Here is a 25,107-nt window from a genome sequence, read left to right on the forward strand (position 1 = left end):
TCATTAAATCTGTGCTGCAACTTTTCACGTGTCTTTGCTTCCATGAAATGGATGATTCTTGCTTCTGGTTAATAAACCAGATGTCACAGGTGACTTCATCACTTGTCTGAGGGTAGGAGCAGAAGCCCAGTCATCAAAATGATTTGAATAATTGCTTCCAAAAGGAATGGGTGGTATGAAAATGTAAGGATACAGGAAAGCAGTGATGAGAGTGATTATCAAAAGAATGTACATTTATAAAACAAAAGAATTGCTCTTGCTTTCTTGGAAACTTAAAAGGATGCAAATTAAAACATGTAAATCATGATACAGTTGACTTTTTTAATAAAACATAACCATTTACAAGATTGTTACACAATATAACGATTACAAGAATCACACAATTAGCATTTCATCCATTTTGTAGATCACGCACGCCTCAGTTTTCAGCTAACCACTCAAAGCAGCAGTATATAGTTTCTGGAGTGGGCAGGATACTGCAGTATTGGTACAATGATTATTTAAATACAGTAGATCCAAACTAAGTTACATGTATCAGAATATAGATACTGATGGCTTTGCATTTTCACAGAGAAACAGTCTTGTCATCAGCAGTACAGAATACAGAAAGCTATGTGCAGTGACTGGGTCAGTTGCTCAAAAGGTTTTATTGTTTATTTAAGAGAGTTATGAAAGGCACCACTCACAATTCCAACACCTCCCCACCCCGCAAACTGTCAAACAGGTTCAGTGACAGCATTTGAAAGTAAGGCAATCTTCACCACTCAGCAGTGTGCTATTGCAGAGAAAATCTGTGCATGCTAGAACAAAAAACTATAAAACAGCCCATTGTCAACTAAAGCAAGCAGCCACCTGAAGTATCACTCAAGCTGGTTTCAGGTGCTAACGGTCACTCTTGCAGTTCTAGCGTTTTCAACTACTGCACAATACCAGTGTGTTGGGGGCCGGGGGGGGGGGGTGTGGCTGAATCCACTACTTCCAAAAAAATATCCTCTTCTTATTTACAGCAGAGAACCAAGTGGTTAATAAACAGATCCTGTCTTATTCCTTTGCAGGACTCAAATATATAACTTTGGTGCCTAGGGAAGCACATTTAATAAGGTCTTTCAGGGAAAAAAGCAACTAGATATTTCCAAAAAAGATGCACAAATGGTAAAAAAAAATGTAAACACTAATACTTAGGCTAGTTTTGAAAGCATTAACACACTCTGGCATTCTGTACATGAAAAATATTGTAAGAGTCACTGTGTTCTCTTTCTAATACTGGTATCTATACAACTACAATCAGGCACTTTCTTATCACTCTGGACCTGGGTTACCATATTTTGCCTCCTACATCACTTAATGTGCCCCCACCACTACCACCCTCCACTGACTATGATTGGGATTGGTACAGAGAAACATTATGACCAGTTTTGTTCACTTTGATCACAGAATTCACGATGGCTAGCCCGTACTGGATGGGCTAAAGGTCCTGATCCCATGCTCTTTGTCTATGACGATTAGCAAGTAATTCAGTAATTAAACTTGATTCCATCAACAGAAGAATAAATAGGGAGAAAGCCTTTTATTTTAAACTTACAAAGCTCACGTTGAAAGTGAGGTCTGTCCAGTTTAATTAACGTTTATGTGGAACTCTTGTAGGGTTAATTCACACGTCATCAGCCCAACAAGTATTTGTGCACATTTTCAATATTCATGCGATTAAATATTATTTATGCTGCCAGGGGATCCATTGCCAACAATATTGGTAGAGAAAGGTTGGAACTCAAAAGGTGTGGTTAAGTCCGGCATCCCATACCTTAGTTTTATTCAAAACATCCTTGCTATTTTATCGTTGCTTAATTAGAGTTAGTAAAAATATGAGAATGGGAGAGTTAAAGGGAAGGTGGATAGGATATGGAAACTAGGAATTGAAGAAGGATGTATTTAAAGGGTGTTTGAAGGTCAACATGAGCAGTATAGATTGGGCAGATGCAAGGAAGCTTTTTCCACTGAGGTTTGGTGAGACTACAACTAGAGGTCATGGTTAACAGTGCAAGGTGAAATATTTAAGAGGAACCTGGGGGAACCTCTTCACTCAGGGCGGTGAGTGTGTGGAATGAACTGCCTGCAGAAGTGGATATGGGTTCGATTTCAACATTTAAGAGAAGTTTAGTTAGGTACATGGATAGGAGGGGTATGGAGGACTATGGTCCAGGTGTGGGTTGATCGGATGAGGCAGAATAATAGGTACGGACCAGGTGAGCCACAGAGACCGCTTCTGTGCTGTAGTGCCCTATTACTCTGGACCTGGTGAGCTAAATGGCCTGTTGCCACACTGTATCTCTATGACTATGACAAACAAAATAGGTTGGAAAAAAATCTCAAAGGATTAACTGCTTATTTGGCTATGAATTTGAAACAGTGACCTGCTCTCTGTGTATGAAGGGTGTTGCTTTGATCAGATGATCACATTCTGCTGTAGCTTTTAGGCAGAAGCAATAAAAGTGGGTGTGAAGGACTTGGGAAAATTCCAGAGGGAGGGAAGTGTGATATTCACCTAATAATATCTGCCCAGCGGATTATCGGCACCCAATTGCCCACCGTTGAGAACAACCACCATAAATGCTGCCTGAGCAGGGCGAAAAGCATTATCAGGGATGCATCTCACCCTAACCATGGACTTTATACTCTCCTCCCATCCGGTAGGTGCTACAGGAGCCTCCGCTCCTGCACCAGCAGGCACAGGAAGAGCTTCTTCCCTGAGGCTGTGACCCTGCTGAACCTCTCATCACAGCACTAAGCAGTATTGCATCTGTATTGTACTGTCTTAGTACTTTTATATTTGTGTGCTGTAGCACTTATTTTTCATTTGCAGTTATTTTGTATATAACACTTCTTTGCATTTCTGGTTAGATGCTAACTGCATTTCATTGGCTTTGTATCTGTACTTGGCACAATGACAATAAAGTTGAATCTAATCTAATCTAATCTAATAATTCGCAGTCATAAGTAACTACACCATCATAGATCTTGCATGACTACTTTGTGGAGTTGGAAAGAAATTTCCCCAAAACTTAACTGCAATTGTTCACAGGTTTTCTTCTAGTTTTGTCCTACCCATTACTAGTGATATATGTTGGAGATTAAAATTCACCATCAAAAAGCATTTTTGACCATTTTTCTGAAGCTCTCAAAGCAACTTTGGAAGTAAAATTATTAAAATGTAGGAAACGTGGCAGTCAGTTTGATATAGTGCGATCCCACAACAGCGGTGTTGAAACTGTCCTCCCCACAGATTAATGTACTTTCAATACATCAGTACATTAATACATTGATTAAAAATTAAAGTTCAGCCACCAGAAACAATTTCCCAGTTTTCCCCACCAAATATAGTTCCATGATAATCTTATACATCCATCCAGAGGGAGATATAACTTGATTTAATGTCTCAGATGCCAGACAGTGCCAGGAATGCACAACACAGAACTGTCTAACTAGATTTTTGTGCTCAGATTAATGAAGTGAGTTTTGAACTGGAACTTTCTCCCTCAGAGGTGGGTGCACTGCTGACGTAGAGCTGCCACTCACAGAATGTTCGTTTTGCTATTGTAGTCCATCCACTTCAAGGATCAATGTGTGTTGAGATGTTCTGTATACCACTGTTGTAACTTTTTCTCTGGCTTTTGTGTCAGTTTGAATCAATATGGCCATTCTCTGATCTCTCTCATTAATAAGGCATTTTTTGCCCACAGAAATGCCACTCACTGGATGTTGTTTTTGCATCGCTCTCTGTAAATTCTAGAGATCGTTGTTCGTGAAAATCCCAGGAGATCAGCAGTTTCTGAGATACTCAAACTACCCTATCTGGCACCAACAATTATTCCACAGTCAAAGTCACTTAGATCACATTTCTTCCCCATTTTGATGTTTGGTCTGAACAACAACTGAATGTCTTGACCATGTCTGTATGCTTTTATACATTGAGTTGCTGCCACATGATTGGCTAATTAAATATTTGCATTTATGTACAGGTGTACCTAATAAAGTGGCCACGGTGTGTATATTGGGTCTGATGCATTTTGCTACTTTTGCCACATCCATACTTAAAATTGCAGTAAATTACACAGATTTGGTATATTCAAGTTAACATGTTAACTGTTTGGAAGTCAACTACATAAAAGCCAAATTTCATTGCACAAAAGTAATGTCAAAGTAACAAACCTGTTCACATCACCTATACTATCTGCTTCACCTTTACCTTGAATGTTTACAGAATTAGACATAAACACCATGAAACTATATCAAGTACAAATCATCTTTTGCTGCCATTTTAATGAATGTTTTGACTTATTCGAAAGGAATTTCATTGGAACACATGCACTTTGAGTCCTGTTCATCTCTTCTTTATGATCATCAATTAAACAGGAACATAGCCCAACATCAACTTCAGGCACTACTAATAGTTTACTTTTGTTTTATTAAGTAGTAAAATACCCCATTCAGGGATTGCTGTGATTGCTATACTAAAACATGGGAGTCCTATTGGCCTACAAGTGATACTTCAAAGCAGACAATGGCGATGACAGATGGTTGAAGATCTTAGAGTCAATCATTTCAGGTGGTCGAGGTGGGGTATAGTCTGTTGAGCTTCGTTAGTTGTGGGACTGAGTTCAAGAGCTCTGAGGTATTGCTCTGTAAAACCCTGGTTAGACTACACTTTTGAGTATTGTGTTCAGTTCTGGTCGCCTCATTATAGGAAAGGTGTGGAAGCTTCAGAGAGGGTACAGGGGAGATTTACCAGGATGCAGGCTGGATTGAAGAGCATGTCTTATGAGGGAAGGTTCAGCGAGCTAGGGTTTTTGTCTTTGGAGCAAAGGAGGATGAGAGGTGACTTGATAGAAGCGTACAAGATGACAACTGGCATTGATAGAGTGGATAGCCAGCACTTTTTTTCCCCCAGGGCAGCAATGGCTACTATGGGAGGGCATATAATAAGGTGATTGGAGATATAAGGGAGATGTCAGAGGTAGGTGTTTTTTTTTTACACAGGTAGTGTTAAGTGTGTGGAACGTAATACTGGGGATGGTGGTAGAGGCAAATAGATTAGGGGTATTTAAGAGATTCTTAGGCACATGAATGAAAAGGCTATATGGGAGGGGAAGGGTTAGATTGATTTTACCCTTAGAGTGGGTTAAAGGGTCAGTATAACATCATGGCCTGAACTGAGCTGTACTGTTTTATGTTCTATCACAGTAGGAGTTTCTTGCACACAAAAAAAGAACAAAATTCAATCATGAGTTTATAAGTACAGGTCGACCTTCACTAATCCAACTACCTGTAATCCGGTTCTTTCGATAATCTGGCACTGATTATGCTTAATGTGATCCTTCTGAAATTCGTCATTTTCACTAATCCGGCACTTCTCAGGTCCCAATGGTGCCGGATTAGTGAAGGTCGACCTGTACAAAGTACTAAATGTGCCATAAAGATGCAACGGTCAACTCCAAAAGAAAGAATATAACCACTCCTCTGACTTCAACAGATTTACTATCAGTTCAACCCTCTGCTGCACCCCGAATCGCCATGATCAACACTCTCATGGGGCAGGTCTACAACTGAGAAATAACAACCGACCAGCCACACAGAGCAGTAGGCAGTATTCCATGGCAAGTTACCTCCTTTGCAGATCCCCCAGCCTGGATGAGTGTAGATCTAACACCACCAAAGTAGCTTAGCCACTTAGGAAAAAACCAACCACTTTGCTGACATGCCCGCCACCTCCCAAACATTCTTTCCCTTCACCTTTGCCACAAATCTGCCCCAGTCACTCATCAAGGCCTCTTCAACAGCATTCTGCGAACATGTGTCCATTACTGCCTGGGATAAAGGCAGCAGGTGCATGGGAAATCACCTCCTACAAACCTAATGCTCTCTAATTATCGTGGTATATGACTTTTCCAAGCCATACACCATGGTGATTCTAGAATTTAAGGTGCTTTTTCTTCATCATGGAGGTAAAAATCCCGGAACACCATCTAACAATAACATGACAGCTTCACCAGGTACACTGCAATAGTTCAAAATGGCCACTGCCTGAGGACAATTAGCAGTGGGCAACAGATGCTAATCTTAACTGCAACACATACGTCCCTTTTAAGATGACAAAATAGCTCAGCATATCAAACTGTTTAAATAAATGTGTTCATTAGTTTCTGCACTATAATACTGTTTTTTCAAGTTTTAGTTCATTAAAATACTTCTTCCTTTAATGTGAGTGCATAATAATAGAAAGTATATTTTGGTAAAGAAATCCTTTCTCTCCTTTCCAAGTACACTTTGAAGTACAAGCTTGATGGTGACAATGCACTCTCAACAGGGCAGGAAGGCAATTCAACATTGTGTGCCTTTTGGGTTATAGCTTCAGCCAGCTTATTGCACTGTGCATTTGTCATGCTGTGACCAGGCAAACCTGTTTCACTATACTCTGTGGAGAAGGGTGGGGAGACAGTGAAATTCATTTGAGGCCATTTGTGTCCTCTGGCTACAGTTTCCACTGACATGTTCATGTGAGATGTAACTCAGCCGAAAAGTTCACAACAAAATTTGGAAGATATTGCCAGAAACAATCAGGTCTTTTAGATCTTCAGTCATACCACTGGGTGTCACAATCACCAAGCTGTCACCAGATCAAACAGACCCAAATATTAAATAAACAAGCAAAAAATGATGCACTGTAACAATTGCAAATAAACATTAGTTCAATATTGTTAAAAGATTAACAAGTATTTTCATTGCATTAAAATAAACAGGTACGGACAGGAGCTGTAAAATCCAATGTAAAAAATTCTACTGCAACAGTATCCTGTGGACTTTATTTGTTTGACTAAGGTTTAATGCAATTACAATAAGTAACCACAAGAAAGGCAGTTTGGAAGATTTATGTCATTGTTAAAACTGCAATCTTCATCAGCAACCCACCAAATGCAAGGACCCTTCCCTTTTCATTACTCCATCTTTTACTTTGACCTGCCTGTCACTATCTATCTTGCTGTAGCAGGAAGATTCACTCAGGACAATGTTAGAGAGGGCTCCAAGACCTCCGCGATTACAATCAACAAAATTCCTTAATGGAACCCCAAAAATCCCACTCATACAAAACAGAAAATCTTTCCCCCTTTCATCTAGCAACATTGCCACAAATTGATGGAGTTAAGATTACATTTCTTTGATAATCTCTTTTTGTGCAACTGACCCATTAATGCAAATTTAGCAAAGTGGCTGTAGTTTTTTTTCAAGGCATGATATAGGTAAACACAAATTGTCATAGCTTCAACAGCAGACATCTGAGAATCCATTTTAAGAGCAAGTTAGCAGCTTGCTTATGTGCCTGGGGGGAAAAAAGCAATTGTTGCTTATGAGAGGCATCACTTTTCAAAACGTAGAAATCTATTACATACACTTTAAATACTGCCATTTACAAAGTTGGAACATTTACAAAAAATTGCACATAAATCCAAATTTGGAGGGGAAGGAAAGGAATTAAGCAGCAGTGACACAGGTTACTGGAGCTGCAGAAGCTTCACAATATGACTGAGGGATTCTACTGAAGCAAAGGCCAAATACTGACAGCAAAGCCAGACCTCAAGACTAACACTGCATTCAGTGTCTATGGCCTTCTCTGCAAATTTGATCATGAGTAGTGTCCGTTTCAGGTCCAGCCAATTTTGCAATATGCTATTTCTGTCTGCATTACTGCTGCATGATTTGAGTGTATGGACCAGGTCATCTCTTGGTCCCCAAAGGAGGCACTGCAAGTAGACTTTGGCGTCTGAAATAAGGATGCGTTCTGAGGGATTAGGGTGGAGAAGGAGACCTGCAAGCTGCTGAAGCCCCTGGGAGTAGACTGAACGCCTGGGTATAGCTGGGAGGTCTATTCGGGTGTATTCCTTCTCTTTCAGTTCTGGGTTTTCTTCGAATGGATTGGGTAGGTGCAGCATCTCATAAATGAGGATTCCTGTTTGGAACTCGTCACACTTCTTATACTGCGTGATGGTAATAATCTCAGGCGCAAGTCTTGACTGATCCCTTAAGACCTCTAGATCTACCACCTGGCTTTTCTGCTTGGCCTGGGAAAAGTTACTAATGATAAGCCTCGGCAATTCTGTGCCTGTAATCGCATTTTCTGCTTCACAGTTTCCCACGGCTCCATGTCCACATCGCACCAAGAGCAGATTCTCCAATCTCAAGTCACAATGTGTAACATGATGTGGCTTCAAGTGATTGAGGCCAGCACAGAGTTGGAGCAGTAATAAGCAAACTTGTCGCTCATAGATGTCTGGGTTTCTTTTGTGCCGAGGAGCTGATTCACGCACAAAATCCGCAACAGTTTGGTATGGAACCTCTCGAGTAATGACTACCACACGACTTCTGTGTTTGCTGGAAGTTCCTTTGCCATTGGAGCTGTTCCTTGGCTCATGTGAAACTTCTGACCTATCTTCATCATCTTCTTCTTCTAATACTGGGGCATTGGGATCCTCCCAGGGAAGCATGCGGACTGGTACCTCAGCGAGGAAGTGCCCACAGTCTTGCTGGATGTTGAAGTGCACGGCAAGGCTTTGCCTTACAGCTAGACTATGGTAATACAGCTGCTGGGAAGCCTTCGCTCGACTTTTACATATCTGAAAAAGAAAAGATGTAAGTAAACATCTAGGGCACTGTAGAAGGATACTAATGTGACAATAATATACAATTCCAATCTCTCCTGTAATTGCATATTTTCACCACCAGAGAGAGCTTCACAACTTTAAGAGTAACCAAATCACTTGAATCTACCTAGAATCTACAAAAAGCAGCAGGGATTTCATTCCACCTAGTCTGTGGCATTGTTTGTGTAATATACAAGTCACCTTTCAGCTACTTATCTCTCTACTCCCTTTTTCACATTTTTATCCATAAGCTCGTGAAATCTTCTGATCCTCTTCACCTCAAAAACTTCCTGAGGAGCAACATCTGTATTCTAACCATTCTCTGGTAGGTTTCTTTCTTTTTCTTTCTCAATCTTTTTTATTAAGTTTCGGATTGATAAACATAACAATAATAATGATACAAAGAGATCGGGATTACATTAATAACAGTTAATGTATACAGACACAGACTCCAAGTAACATATGTAATTTCAGCCTCCCAATCTATTAATAACTGAATATGAAAAAGATTCAAAAAATTTTATACAAAGAAAAAGTCCCCCTACACTAAAAAAAACAAAATAAAACAAAGGCTGCGCTGGCACGTTTCATCGGTTAAGATCATTATTTGTCATTAACTCCGCTCCTCTATACACAAATAAAAAGTTATTGAAAAGGATTCGGAAAAGGTCAGCTTACATCATATGAAAATGTTGAATAAATGGCCTCCAAGTTTCTTCAAATTTAACTGAAGGATCGATAGTACCACTTCTAATTTTTTCCAAGTTTAAACATGTTATAGTTTGGGAAAACTATTGAAATGTAGTAGGGGGATTAGAATCTTTCCATTTAAATAAAATGGATCTCCTGACTATTAATGTAACAAATGCAATCAAACGGCAAGCTGAAGGGGATAAAGTTCATCACTGGTAATCCAAAAAATTGCAGTAATAGGATGAGGTTGTAAATCTGGTAGGTTTCTTTATTCAATTTATTAGTTACTACCTTGTATTTATGCCCCCTGGCTTGAGATTCACTTTCAAACTGAGAATTTTAAAGCCCTTGATCTGACTTTACAGTTCCAGGGAAAATTGCCACTAAATCCATAATCTCTCTGCCAAAACACACACACTCAAAGATCATTGAGATGTTTGCATTGTTCAGAAAGTGAAGAGCAAGGGGATACTGCAAAATAAGGTACCGGTCACATAAAACTGAGGTATGAAATTACTATTTTTAAAATTTAATTTTATTTAGAGATACAGCTTGGAACTGTTCCTTCTTGCCCTTCAAGCCGCAGCACTCAACCCACCCAGCCTAACCGTGGGACAATTCACAATGACCAATTAACCTACTAACTGGTATGTCTTTGGACTGAGAGGGGAAACTGAAGTACTCTGAGGAAACCCATATGCACATGGTAAGGACCGTATAAACTTGCTAAAAGACAACGCCGGAAGTGAAATCTGATCTCTGATGCCCTGAACTCTAATAGCATCGCGCTAACTGCCATGCTACCATGGTGAATTGTAAATCAGTAGAATTCTATATCCCTGAGAATAGTGGAGGCCATATAATTAATTATAGTTAAGGTGGAAATAGATAAATATATCAAAGGTGCAAGAATTGAGAATTAAGGGAAACTGGCCCAGAAGATGAGGCCAGCAAAGATCAGTAGTGATCATGCTATAAGGCAGGATAAATCTGAGGGGCCAAGTAGCCTATACTGCACCTATTCTCTTGTGTTCTTGTAGGAAAAATCCTTTGAGCACTGAGTTAAGAAAATATTAATCAAAATATTGAGTACAGGAGATGGGATGTTATGTTGAAGTTGTATAAGACATTGCTGAGGCCTAATTTGGAATATTGTGCGCAGTTTTGGTCACCTACCTACAGTAAAGATATAAATAAGGTTGAAACAGTATAGTAAATATTTATAAGGATGTTGTCCCGGTGCAGGTCGATGGGACCATGCAGTTTCAATGGTTTGGCATGGGCCTGTTTCTTTGCTGTATTACTCTGTATTGGGAAGGTAACCAAAAATATGCCCTATGACACGTATGGTGTTAAAAGTTAAGATGAAGTGATTTTAGAGTGGGCATCTCAAACTTTGGGCAGTTCCACCTGTAGACATGTATGGATAATGGGCAAAGGGGGATGGCAGAGATGGGGGTTTGGAGGTGGTCACAGTGGTGGAACTTAATCAGAGAATTCAATGAGGAATTGGTTGTAGGGCAGGAGAAAGTTAGACATGGGAGGAATGATGTTGAGGAGAGATCTAAAAACAAGGATAAACATTTAAAATTAAATACACACTAGGCCAGGATTGATGGGGTGTGGTTATATGAGGCAGGGTACACAACCAATTGGGAGTGAACATATTTATGAAGAATTAGAATCTCATGTCCTTCTTACTGGCACTGATAATAATCCAATATATTGTTCAGAATTAAAAGGTGACTGACAAGATGCATTGAAATGTGAAAATTTGTTCTTGGGAAAAGTAGACAGGGTAAATGCAAGCAGACTTTTTCCACTGAGGTGGATGAGATGACAACTAGTGCATACGGCTGGTCGATCTGGAAGACCATATAAGGAATCTGGAGCAACAGCTGGATAACCTTCGACTCATAAGGGAGAATGAGGCAGTCATAGATGAGAGCTACAGGGAGATAGTCACACCTAGGCTGTCGGAAGCAGGTCGTTGGGTGACAGTCAGAGGGGGGAAAGCGAAGGTGAGCAGACAGGTTGAGCAGAGCACCTCTGTAGCCATTCCCCTGAATAATAAGTTTACCGTCCTGGACCCTGTTGGCAGGGATGACCAACCAGGTGTGAGCCACGGACCAGGGCCTCCGGCACTGAGTCTGACCCGGTGGTGCAGAAGGGTGGGATGGAGAAGAGGAGAGCCGTCGTCATTGGAGACTCTATAGTCAGGGGAGCAGACAGGAAATTTTGTGGAAGTGAGAAGGACACCCGTATAGTTCGTTGCCTCCCAGGTGCCAGGGTCTGGGATGTCTCTGACTGGGTGCACGACATCCTGGTATGAGAGGGAAAGCAACCAGAAGTCGTGATACATGTTGGTACCAACGACATAGGCAGGAAGAGGGATGAGGTCCTGAAGTGTGAGTTTCGGGAACTAGGCAGAAGGCTGAAGAACAGGACCTCAAGGGTGGCGTTCTCAGGATTGCTGCCAGTGCTACATGACAGTGATGGTAAGAATTGCAGGAGATGGCAGTTGAATGTGTAGCTGAGGAGTTGGTGCAGGGAGCAGGGTTTTAGATTTTTGGATCATTGGGATCTCTTCTGGGGAAGGTGGGACCTGTACAGATTGGATGGGTTGCACCTGAACTCGAGGGGAAGCAATATCCTTGCAGGTAGGTTTGCTAGCATGGTTCGGGAGGATTTAAACTAATTTGCAAGGGGGATGGGACCCGGAGCGATAGAGCAGTGAAAGAAGTGCATGGAGTAAAGCCAGATCTAACATATAGAGAGGCTTTGAGGAAAGAGAAGCAGAATAAACGGTGTAAAGATAGTAAGGTAGAAGGGCAGAAGTGAGTGTACCTCAATGCAAGAAGCATCAGGAACAAAGGTGATAAACTGAGAGCTTGGATACATACATGGAATTATGATGTAGTGGCCATCACAGACACTTGGCTGGCACCAGGGCAGGAATGGATTCTCAATATTGCTGGATTTCAGTGCTTTAAAAGGGATAGAGGGGGGGAAAGGGGAGGAGGGGTGGCATTACTGGTCAGGGATACTATTACAGCTACAGGAAGGGTGGGTAATGTAGCAGGATCCTCTTTTGAGTCAGTATGGGTGGAAGTCAGGAACAGGAAGGGAGCAGTTACTCTATTGGGGGTATTCTATAGGCCCCCTGGTAGCAGCAGAGATACAGAGGAGCAGATTGGGAGGCAGATTTTGGAAAGTGCAAAAACAGGATTGTTATCATGGGCGACTTTAACTTCCCTAATATTGATTGGCACCTGATTAGTTCCAAGGGTTTAGATGGGGCAGAGTTTGTTAAGTGGGTCCAGGATAGATTCCTGTCACAGTATGTGGACAGGCTGACTAGGGGGAATGCCATTCTAGATCTAGTACTAGGTAATGAACCGGGTCAGGCACAGATCTCTCAGTGGGTGAGCATCTGGGGGACAGTGACCACCGCTCCCTGGCCTTTAGCATTATCATGGAAAATGCTAGAATCAGAGAGGACAGGAAAATTTTTAATTGGGGAAGGGCAAATTATGAGGCTATAAGGCTAGAACTTGTGGGTATGAATTGGGATGATGTTTTTGCAGGGAAATGTACTATGGACATGTGGTCGATGTTTAGAGATCTCTTGCAGGATGTTAGGGATAAATTTGTCCCAGTGAGGAAGATAAAGAATGGTAGGGTGAAGGAACCATGGGTGACAAGTGAGGTGGAAAATCTAGTCAGGTGGAAGAAGGCAGCATACGTGAGGTTTAGGAAGCAAGGATCAGATGGGTCTATTGAGGAATATAGGGAAGCAAGAAAGGAGCTTAAGAAGGGGCTGAGGAGAGCAAGAAGGGGGCATGAGAAGGCCTTGGCGAGCAGGGTAAAGGAAAACCCCAAGGCATTCTTCAATTATGTGAAGAAAAAAAGGATGACAGGAGTGAAGATAGGACCAATTAGAGATAAAGGTGGGAAGATGTGCCTGGAGGCTGTGGAAGTGAGCGAGGTCCTCAATGAATACTTCTCTTTGGTATTCACCAATGAGAGGGAACTTGATGATGGTGAGGACAATATGAGTGAGGCTGATGTTCTGGAGCACGTTGATATTAAGGGAGAGGAGGTGTTGGAGTTGTTAAAATACATTAGGATGGATAAGTCCCCGGGGCCTGACGAAATATTCCCCAGGCTGCTCCACGAGGCGAGGGAAGAGATTGCTGAGCCTCTGGCTAGGATCTTTATGTCCTCGTTGTCCAAGGGAGTGGTACCGGAGGATTGGAGGAAGGCGAATATTGTCCCCTTGTTCAAAAAAGGTAGTAGGGATAGTCCGGATAATTATAGACCACTGAGCCTTACATCTGTGGTGGGAAAGCTGTTGGAAAAGATTCTTAGAGATAGGATCTATGGGCATTTAGAGAATCATGGTCTGATCAGGGACAGTCAGCATGACTTTGTGAAGGGCAGATCGTGTCTAACAAGCCTGACAGAGTTCCTTGAGGAGGTGACCAGGCATATAGATGAGGGTAGTGCAGTGGATGTGATCTACAAACGTATATGGATTTTAGTAAGGCATTTGACAAGGTTCCACACGGTAGGCTTATTCAGAAAGTTAGAAGGCATGGGATCCAGGGAAGTTTGGCCAGGTGGATTCAGAATTGGCTTGCCTGCAGAAAGCAGAGGGTCGTGGTGGAGGGAGTACATTCAGATTGGAGGATTGTGACTAGTGGTGTCCCACAAGGATCTGTTCTGGGACCTCTACTTTTTGTGATTTTTATTAACGACCTGGATGTGGGGGTAGAAGGGTGGGTTGGCAAGTTTGCAGACGACACAAAGGTTGGTGGTGTTGTAGATAGTGTAGAGGATTGTTGAAGATTGCAGAGGGACATTGATAGGATGCAGAAGTGGGCTGAGAAGTGGCAGATGGAGTTCAACCCAGAGAAGTGTGAGGTGGTACACTTTGGAAGGACAAACTCCAAGGCAGAGTACAAAGTAAAAGGCAGGATACTTGGTAGTGTGGAGGAGTAGAGGGATCTGGGGGTACATGTCCACAGATCCCTGAAAGTTGCCTCACAGGTAGATAGGGTAGTTAAGAAAGCTTATGGGGTGTTAGCTTTCATAAGTCGAGGGATAGAGTTCAAGAGTCGCGATGTAATGAAGCAGCTCTATAAAACTCTGGTTAGGCCACACTTGGAGTACTGTGTCCAGTTCTGGTCGCCTCACTATAGGAAGGATGTGGAAGCATTGGAAAGGGTACAGATCAGATTTACCAGGATGCTGCCTGGTTTAGAGAGTATGTATTATGATCACAGATTAAGGGAGCTAGGGCTTTACTCTTTGGAGAGGAGGAGGATGAGAGGAGACATGATAGAGGTGTACAAGATAATAAGAGGAATAGATAGAGTGGATAGCCAGCGCCTCTTCCCCAGGGCACCACTGCTCAATATAAGAGGACATGACTTTAAGGTAAGGGGTGGGAAGTTCAAGGGGGATATTTGAGGAAGGTTTTTTACTCAGAGAGTGGTTGGTGCGTGGAATGCACTGCCTGAGTCAGTGGTGGAGGCAGATACACTAGCGAAGTTTAAGAGACTACTAGACAGGTATACGGAGGAATTTAAGGTGGGGGGTTATATGGAAGGCAGGGTTTGAGGGTCAGCACAACATTGTGGGCTGAAGGGCCTGTAATGTGCTATACTATTTTATATTCTATGTAACTAGAGGTCATGGGTTAATGGTGAAAGTTGGAATGTTTAAGGGGAACATGAGGGGTAACTTCTTCACTCAGAGGATGGTGAGTGTGTGGATTGAGCCGCCAGCACAAGTGGAGGATGCAGAGTCGATTTCAACATTGAAGAGAAATTTGGATAGGTACATGGATGGTAGCGGATGGTAGGAGTATGGAGGGCTATAGTCCGGGTGCAGGTCGATGATACTAGGCAGATTAATGGCTAGCATAGACTAGATGAGCCAAATGGCCTGTTTCTGTGGTGTAGTGTTCTATGACTCTAAGCGGATCAGACTGATAGAAATGACCACATTTACAAGATGGTGCTGGTAAACCACAGCAATGTGTTTTGGGCTGTTTACAAAGCTTCTAAGTACATTTCTTCTGAATTATTCTCACTGCAAGCTGCAGCCTGTAATTACCCCCTAAGCAACCATCTTAATGAACTAGCGATTTCACGATTTGAAGAACTCAGCAGACTTAGCTGTCAAGCACGCAGGAACAATATCTTTAAGCAAATGAAGGTACATTGCCATGGCCAAAAGAGAGGGAGGAGTGGTGGACTCCAAGTCAGACTGAAATGCTACAGAATGAAGCTTCCTCTACCCTGCATCTTGTTAACAAATGTACAGTCACTGGAGACCAAGATTGATGACCTCAGGGCAAGATTGCTGTATCAGAGGGAAATGATGAATTGCTGTATTCGGTGTTTCACAGATACATGGCTCACCCCAGACATGTTAGGTATGGTGGTAAGACCCGAGGGCTTCTCAATACATTGGATGGACCGGATTGCTGATTCAGAGAAGGCAGAAGATTAGGGTCTGTGTTTCATGATAAATTCTTTGTGATGCTTGGATGTCGTGGTCTTGTCACTTGCAGACAAAATCATCTGCAGCACCAGGGGTCCCAACACAGTCAACCACTGTTACACTACGATTAGGAATGCCTGTCATTCCATGACAAGACCACATTTTGAGAAATTTGATCACTGAGCTGTCCTTCTCCTATCTGCATACAGGCAGTAGCTAAAGAGCAAGGGTCCAGAGATAAGGATAACAAAGAGGTAATAGCAGAAGGCAGAGGAGAAGCTCGAGGATTGATTTGGGTCAGTAGATTGGACCGTGTTCAAGGACTCAGAAGGTCTGAATGAAAACACCACAATTGTCATGGACTTTAGAAAAACAGTCGTAGATGATTGTGCCCCCACAAAATTATTCAGAATCTTTCCTAATCAGTAGCCTTGAATGAACCATGAGATCTGCATTCTGCTGAGAGCCAGATCAGTGGCATTCAGCAACACTCACAAAATGCTGGAGGAACTCAGCAGGCCAGGCAGCATCTATGGAACAGAGTACTGTTGTCGTTTCAGGCCAAAACCCTTCGGCAGGACTGGAGAAAAAAGGCTGACTAGGTGGTTTAAAAGATGAGGGGAAGGGGAGAGAGAAAAGCCAGGCGATGGGTGAAACTTGGAGGGGGAGGGATGAAGCAACGAGCTAGGAAGTTGATTGGTGAAAAAGACAGAAGGCCATGGAAGAAAGGAGGTGGGGGGTGGGGGGGGGAGATGGGGCTGCACCACCAGAGGGAGGTGATGGGTAGGCAAGGAGATAACAGGAGACAGGGACATGGGGATTCGAAACGGTGGGGGGGGGGGGGAGGTGGAGGCATTACTGGAAGTTTGAGAAATTGATGTTCATGCCATCAGGTTGGAAGCCACCCAAGCAGAATATAAGGGGTTTCATGCCATCAGGTTATGCCTCCACCTCCCCCACTTCACTGTTTCCCATCCCCTCGTCCATCTCTCATGTTATCTCCTTGCCTGCCTATCGCCTCCCTCTGGTGCTTCTCCCCCCACTCTCCCTTTCTTCTTTCTTCCATGGCCTTCCATCTCTTTCACCAATCAACTTCCTAGCCGTTTGCTTCATCCCTCCCCTCCAAGTTTCACCTATCGCCTGGCATTTCTCTCTTCCCTCCCCCCACCTTTCAAATCTACTCCTCAGCATTTTTTCTCCAGTCCTGCCGAAGGGTTTTGGCCCTAAACATCGACTGTACTTCTTTCCATAGATGCTGCCTGGCCTGCTGAGTTCCTCCAGCAGTTTATGTGTGTTGCTCAGATTTCCAGCACCTGCAGATTTTCTCAGTGGCATTCAGGTCTGGTGACCAAATTAAATACAACAGGTCCAGGAACTATCTCTGGAAAGTGATCTCTGTGCGAAGTGGCAATTCTGCACCAAACATGAATCACTGAAAGAAGCTCAACAGGTATGACAGGGCTTGAATTCTATCACCTCTTACAAAGTAAAACAAAGTGAGAACAAGGCTTTGCTCCCAGATGAGGTCAATGCCTTTTATGCTCATTTTGACCACCAAAACATGGAGTCACCTTCACAAATTCTCACATCCCCAGACAACCCTGTGATTTCGGTCTCTGAGGCTGATGTGAGAGCATCCTTCAGGAGAGTGAACTCACAGAAAGCATCCAACCCAGACAGGGTACCTGGCTGAGACCTGTGCTGATCAACTGGCAGGAGTGTTCCCGGTAACTTTAACCTCTCACCTTGGCAATCAGAGGTACCCAACTGCTTCAAGCAGGCTTCAATTATACCAGTGCCGAAGAAGAACATGGCAACCTGTCTTAGTGACTATCATCCAGCAGCACCTACATCCATAGTGATGAAGTGTTTTGAAAGGATGGTGATGAAACATATTAACTCCTGCTTGAGAAGTCACTTGGATCAGCTCCAATTTGCCTACTGGAGCAACTGGTCCACAACAGATGCCATTTCATTGGCTCTTCATTCGATCCTGAAACATCTGGACAGCGAAGATATATATATATCAGGATGCTCTTTATTGACTACAGCTCAGCATTCAATACTATCATCCCCTCAAAAGTAATCAATGAGCTTCAAGTCCTAGGCCTCAATACCTCCTGTGCAAATGGATCCTCATTTTCCTAACTTGCAGACCCCAGTCAGTTCAGATTGGTAACATCTCATCCACAATCTCCCCAAGCACAGATGCATCACAAAGCTGTGTGCTCAGCCCCCTGCTCTACTCACTTTATACTTATGACTGTGAAGTTAAGCAAGCTCCAATGCCATATTCAGGTTTGCTGACGTCACCACTGTTGTTGGCCAAATCATAGGTGGTAGGTAATGAATCAGCTTATAGGAGGGAGACTGAATATCTAGCTGAGTGATGCCACAACAACTTCTCACTCAATGTCAACAAGACCAAAGAATGATTATTGACTTCAGGAGCAGGAAACTGAAGGTCCATGAACTCATCTTCATCACGGGTTCAGAGGAGAACAGGGTCAGGAACTTAAAATTCCTTGGTGTTATCACTTCAGAGGATCTGTCCTGGATCCAGCCATTATGAAGAAAGCACGGCAGTGCCTGGACTTTCTTATAAGTTTGCGAAGATTCAAACTTTGACAAACTTTATAGGCGTGGTATGGAAACACCAATGCCTTTGTATAGAAAGGTCTACAAATAGTAGTGGATAGTAATGGACATAGCCTAGTCCATCACGGGTAAAGCCTTCCCCACCATTGAGATATCTACATGGAGCGCTGTTGCAGGAAAGCAGCATCCATTGTTAAGAACCCTGGCCATTCCAGACCATACTCTCTTCTCACTGCTGCCATCAAGAAGGTGGTACGAGAGCCTCAGGACCCTCAACATCAGGTTCAGGAGCAGTTATTACCCATCAACCATCAGGCTCTTGAAATAGAAGCGATAACTTCACTAAGCTTCACTCACCCTATCTCTGAACTGTTCCCACAACTTATGGACTCACATTCAAGGACTCTCCCTGTCATGTTCTTGATAATTTATTGCTTATTTATTATTATTTCTTCTTATTTTTGTATTTTCATAGTTTGTTGTATTTGCACATCCGTTGTTGTCTGTCCTGTTGGGTGCCGAATTTCATTGATTCTATTGTGTTTCTTGCATTTTCTGTAATTGCCCACAAGAAAATGGATCTCAGGATTGCATATGGGACATATGTGTATTTTGATAATAAATAAACTTTGAAGTTTGAACACTTATCCTTCGGTCACCCATACAGTTACATAGAATGGCAGTAAGCTCTTCAGTTATGCAAACCATCAGGCACTCATTCACACTAATCTTATACCAGTCCCAATTTACCTTTCATCCACCCCTATTCTCCTGCCATGCACTTGCACTAGGGCAGTAGTGTAGTCAATTAACCTACCACCTGGCAGGTGGGAGGAACTGAGAACTCCTTGGGGAAAATTGACAAGGTCATGTGAAGAACATGCAATCTGCACACACAGACAGTAGCCGAAGTCAGGATTAAACCTGAGCCTGGGACAGCAGCACTCACTACACAACTGTGCTTCCCTCACAAGAAGATAGTGTAGGCCACCAAACCCTTCATATCTACTCTGCCATGCCGATCTATGCCAGCCTTGACTCTTCCTTTGTGCAAGTTCCCCACAGTCCCAATTCCTCAATTGTTCAAATATTTATCTGCCACCATTTTAAGTATTTCTAATGAACTAGCCTTTATCATCATCTAGGGAAGGAACTAGAAAGACTTACTATCTCAGTTTTAAATAATCAGCCTCATTTCTTGTAATTATGTTTCTTTATTCTTGACTCTCCTAATGAAAATATTGGGTATATAAACAAACACAAGAGATTCTGCAAATGCTGAAAATCCAGAGTAACATACACAAAATGCTAGAGGAACTTAGCAGGCCAGGCAGCATTTATGGAGGGGAATATATAGTCAATGTTATGGGCTGAGACTCTCCATCAGGACTGGGATATAAACAGTAAATATACTATTTCTATAAACAGTAGGTCTATTCCTTGGGAAGCCAAATCACACACAATACTGTATAAAAATCAACATACTCCTCATCTTGCTATCTGAAGCAATCCAATGCAATTAAAAACATCCAAGTATTTATGTTGGCTACATTACAGGATTCTTAATCTGTGGATCCATAGCAGATCCAATCTCACTGCACAATTGCCCTAACAATTTGCTCACAATAGTGCAACTCCCTTCCTACTGGAGAGAAGCTAATCTATGGTTCAATTTGAAACATGGAAGTTGGAGTGATGAAGTGGAAATTTAACATTAAATATCCACTTCAAACCAAGGTCATTCCAATCTCAGGCATCACACTGCACTATGAGGATAATGCATACTTGGAGGCAGTGTCCTTCATTGTCAAGAGAGCAGGTGGAATCTCATTAAAGGTGACGTAAAGCTCAAAATGTGATTTGTTGAATGCAGGGGCTGCTGGGGTAGAAAGTGAGCAAGGATAAGTAAGATTTCATCTCTGGTCATATCCTCCTCTTCTCTCCCTGTTCTTTTCAACTTTCCAAAGGGATTGATCCCTTTGTCACTCCCTGGTCCAATCTTCTACCTCCACAAACCAACTCCCTTATCTTGGGATCTTCCCATCCGATGGGGAGGAACATGCAATGCCAATCATTATACCTCTACTCTCTTGGCCATCCAGGGGCACAAACAGTTCTCTCAAGCCAAGCAATTACACTTGCACTTTTTCCAATGTGCGGTATTTTGGTCTCACCACATGGTCTCCTGTACACTGGGGAAGTCAAATGCAGATGGGATGACAGCTTTAAAGAGCACCCGCATTTGTTCGGCAGGAGCAATCCTGAATTTCTAGTAGCCTGTCTCTTTAATTCTGCATCACACAACACCATCATTTATCAAGTCTGTTGCCTCAGGTACAACTGAAGCTTGAGAAATTGCAGTTCATTTTACATCTGGGTATGTCACAGTCTTCCAAACTCAATATTAAATTTAACAATTTCAGATAACACATTTTCTCTGTTTATATAAGTACTGGCTAGTATTTCTGTAGGTCATTACAGTATAACATTAATTGTCTTTGCTAACTTTGATCTGCCTGGGATTTCCTACACATTTGATCTGCAGTTCACAGATTTTACATGCTCCTTAATTTTCAATCTATTTAATCCATCAACCAAAGCAGTTTATTACCAGGGCCTTGTTGGACTCATCCTGCAAGCAATATTTCCTTTTTCCTATCTACCTCTGTCCAACCCTCCTTGATAATGCAAAATAACTTGTTTTCTATTTTCCTCAGTTTTGGACCCCGAGACTCTACTTATCTTACCATAGAAGCAGCCCGTACCTGCTGAGTAACACACACAACATGCTGGAGGAATCCAGCCGCCTGACCTGTAGAGTTCCTCCAGCATTTTGTGCGGTGATCTGGATTTCCAGCATCTACAGAATCTCTTGTGTGTATGTACCTGCTGAGTGCTTCCAGCAGGTTTCTGCTTTTATTTCAGGTTTCCAACATCTTCAGTCATCCTGGGGCAAGGTTTTAAATGACCCTGAAAGAATTTCTGTAGGTAATGCCTGCCAGTTTTGGTGGAAGACGTTTGTGCTATGTTGGGCTTCAAACATTTGTGCTATGTTGGGTTTCAAAGAGTTCAGCAGCAGTCAGCATCCCGGGGGAGAAACTGTTCCAGATAAAAGCAGACTCCAAGACAGGAGACCAATGAACTCAGGTGGATCACCAAATGAGCTCAAAGTCCAGGTCATAGTTTGTGTTGGAAAGAGCATTTAGGGGTGCAGGCACAAGTAATCTACAAAATGGACTAAAAAAATCTATATCCTCTGACTTATTGGACACATTATGGCACTTGAGTTAATTGAAGAACAAACACTAGTTTGAATACACAAGATATACTATAATATGCTATTAGCAAAGTCTTGATGGATGCATGGTAGCCTAGTGGTTAGCACAATACCTTACAGTACGGGCAACCCTGGTTCAATTCCCACTGCTGTAAGGAGTTTGTATATTCTCCCTGTGACCACATGGGTTTCTTCAGGGTGCTCCAGTTTCCTCCCACAGTCCAAAGACATACCAGTTGGTAGGTTAATTAGTCATTGTAAATTGTCCCATGATTAGGCTAGGATCAAATTGGGGGATTGCTGGGCAGCATGGCACCAAGGGCCAGAAGGACATGTTCTGTACTGTATCTCAATCAAACAATCAATCAATAAATAAATAAATAATAAGTGGCCACCAAAGTTGAAAACTAGAGACTACATAATTTAAGACCATCCAAAGCAGATATCTTAATTGAACAGCCAAAGACAATAACTAAGTCAAAACTAATGAGGCCAGTCCTGATGAAGGGTCTCAGCCCGAAACGTTGACTGTACCTCTTCCTAGAGATGCTGCCTGGCCTGCTGCGTTCACCAGCAACTTTGATGTGTGGAGGCCACATTTTTGCTCACTTACATAAGAACATAAGAAAGTAGGTCATCTGGCCCGTCAAGCCTGCACCGTCATTCAATAAGATCATGGCTGATCTGACCATGGACTCATCTCCACCTACCTGCCTTTTCCCCATAACCCTTAATTCCCCTACTATGCCAAAATCTAACCAACCTTGTCTTAGATACATTTACTGAGGTAGCCTCCACTGGGCAGAGAGTTCTACAGATTCACCACTCTTTGGGAAAAGCAGTTCCTCCTCATCTCTGTCCTAAGTTTACTCCCCTGAATCTTGAGGCTATGTCCCCTAGTTCTAGTCTCACCTACCAGTGGGAACAACTTTCCTGCCTCTATCTCATCTATTCCTTTCATAATTTTATATGTTTCTATAAGATCTCCTTTCAACTTTCTGAATTCCATCGAGTACAGTCCCAGGCAACTCAATCTCTCCTCATAGTCTAACCCCTTCATCTCTGGAATCAATCTGCTGAACCTCTTCTGCACCATCTCCAAAACCTGTACATCCTTCCTCAAATAAAGAGACCAGAGCTGCACACAATACTCCAGATGCAGCCTCGCCAGTATCCTGTACAGTTGTAGCATAACCTCCCTGCTCTTAAATTAAATCCCTCTAGCAATGAAGGCCAACATTCCATTTGCCTTCTTGATAACCTGCTGCACCTGCAAACCAACCTTTTGCGATTCATGCTCAAGCACTCCCAAGTCCTTCTGCACAGCAGCATGCTGCAATCTTTTACCACTTAAATAATAATCTGATCTTCTATTTTTCCTTCCAAAGTGGATGACTTCACATTTACCAACACTGTACTTCATCTGCCAGACCCTTGCCCATTCACTTAACCTATCTATAGCTCTCTGCAGACTCTCCATATCTTCTGCACAATTTGCTTTTCCACTCAATTTAGTATCATCAACAAACTTAGATACACTACACTAGGTCCCCTCTTCCAGATCATTAATGTACATCGTGAACAGTTGTGGGCCCACCGCCAACCCATGTGGCACACCGCTCACCACTGATTGCCAACCAGAGAAACATCCATGTATCCCAACTCTCTGCTTTCTATTAGTTAACCAATTCTTGATCCATGCTAATACATCACCCCCAACTCTATGCATCCTTATCTTATGGATGTCTTTAAAGTGGCACCTTATCAAACGCCTTCTGGATATCCAAGTAAATAACGCCTATTTGTTTCCCTCTATCCATTGCGCTTGTTATATCCTCAAAGAACTCCAGTAAGGACCTGCTTTTGCTGAATCCATGCTGCGTCTGCCTGATGGATCCATTTCTTTCCAGATGCCTTGCTATTTCTTCTTTAATGATAGCTTCAAGCATTTTCCCAACCACAGATGTTAAAACTAACTGGTATATAGTTACCTGCCTTTTCCCTATATCCATTTTTGAATACTGACGTGACATTTCCCCTCTTCCAATCCGCCAGGACCTGCCCAGAGTCCAGAGAATTTTGGTAAATTATTAACAAAGCCTCAACTATTACCTCTGCCATTTCTTTCAGTACCCTGGGATGCAGTCCATCAGGACCAGGGGACTTGTCTATCTTTAGGCCCACAAGTTTACTCAGCATTACCTCTTCAGTAATAGCTATTGTATTGAGATCCTCACCTCCCATCGCATCCATATCATTTCTCTTTGGCATATTAGACATGTCCTCTACGGTGAAAACCGACACAAAATAGTAATAAATAGTCACTTATTCACAGGGACCAATCCAATGTGTTGTTCATTAGATATCAGAATTTGAATAATTCAAAAAGAATGTGAATTATCAAGATATGTTCTGAGACAGAAATCTTAAAACTCTTTAAAGTGCATGTCAGATCTTGAGTGGCAACATTCCCAGAGGGACACAACAAACCCTTGGCCTTTTTTTCATCATCCATGAAGCTGTTGAGTAAGAAGTCTCAGATATCACTAATTATATAAATGCTGGTAGCCAGTTAAACATTCCAAAGCATAATTGCTGCAACAATAAGTATAATCCTCTACACAGTCATTGTAAGATTTGTGTGAAATTCTGATGGTACTTTGATCTCCAAGAGTGGTGAGACATAGGCCTTTTATCATATTTAAATTACTGGGATAATTTACAAAATGTAAGTGTGGTGAAAAAGAATTCAAAAAAAGCTTGCATACTATTTTTTTGATTATACACATTTCTGTTACTGATTATAATATGTTCCTGTCAGATTAAATAATGAGCTGACTGAAAACATTTCTGAATTTTAAACACAAGAGATTCTGCAGATGCTGGAAATCCAGAGCAACACACACAAAATGCCAGGGGAACTTAGCAGGACAGGCAGCAGTTATGGAGCAGAATTAACACTGGATTCATTCCTCTCCACAGATGCTGCTGCCTGACCTGCAGAGTTCCTCCAGCATTTTGAGTGTTTCCTTGGATTTTGATGCTGACTTAGAAACATAGAAAATAGGTGCAGGAGTAGGCCATTCAGCCCTTTGAGCCTGCACGTTATTCAGTATGATCATGGCTGATCATCCAACTCAGAACCCTGTACCTGCCTTCTCTCTATACCCCCTGATCCCTTTAGCCACAAGGGCCATATGTAACTCCCTCTTAAATATAGCCAATGAACTGGCCTCAACTGTTTCCTGTGGCAGAGAATTCCACAGGTTCACCACCCTCTGACTTGGTACCTTTTTTTTTGTTCATCTAGTAATGATCATGTTCATAGACCGTAAT

The 25,107-nt window shown here is 42.3% G+C and overlaps 1 protein-coding gene across 5 annotated transcripts in view; it reads right to left on the bottom strand.

Annotated features, from left to right (window-relative positions):
* Positions 1-301: 301 nt before the first annotated feature.
* Positions 302-25,107, bottom strand: part of peak1 (pseudopodium-enriched atypical kinase 1) — a 247,207-nt gene continuing 222,401 nt past the window's right edge. For all 5 annotated transcript variants that reach the window (XM_063070439.1, XM_063070442.1, XM_063070441.1 and 2 more), the window contains one exon: positions 302-8,663. In XM_063070439.1, coding sequence (XP_062926509.1) covers positions 7,545-8,663 — 1,119 coding nt within the window. In that variant the 3' untranslated portion in view covers positions 302-7,544. The remainder of the gene's footprint in view (positions 8,664-25,107) is intronic.

Source organism: Mobula hypostoma, chromosome 18 (genome assembly GCF_963921235.1).
Source record: "Mobula hypostoma chromosome 18, sMobHyp1.1, whole genome shotgun sequence".
Taxonomy (NCBI): Eukaryota; Metazoa; Chordata; class Chondrichthyes; order Myliobatiformes; family Myliobatidae; genus Mobula; species Mobula hypostoma.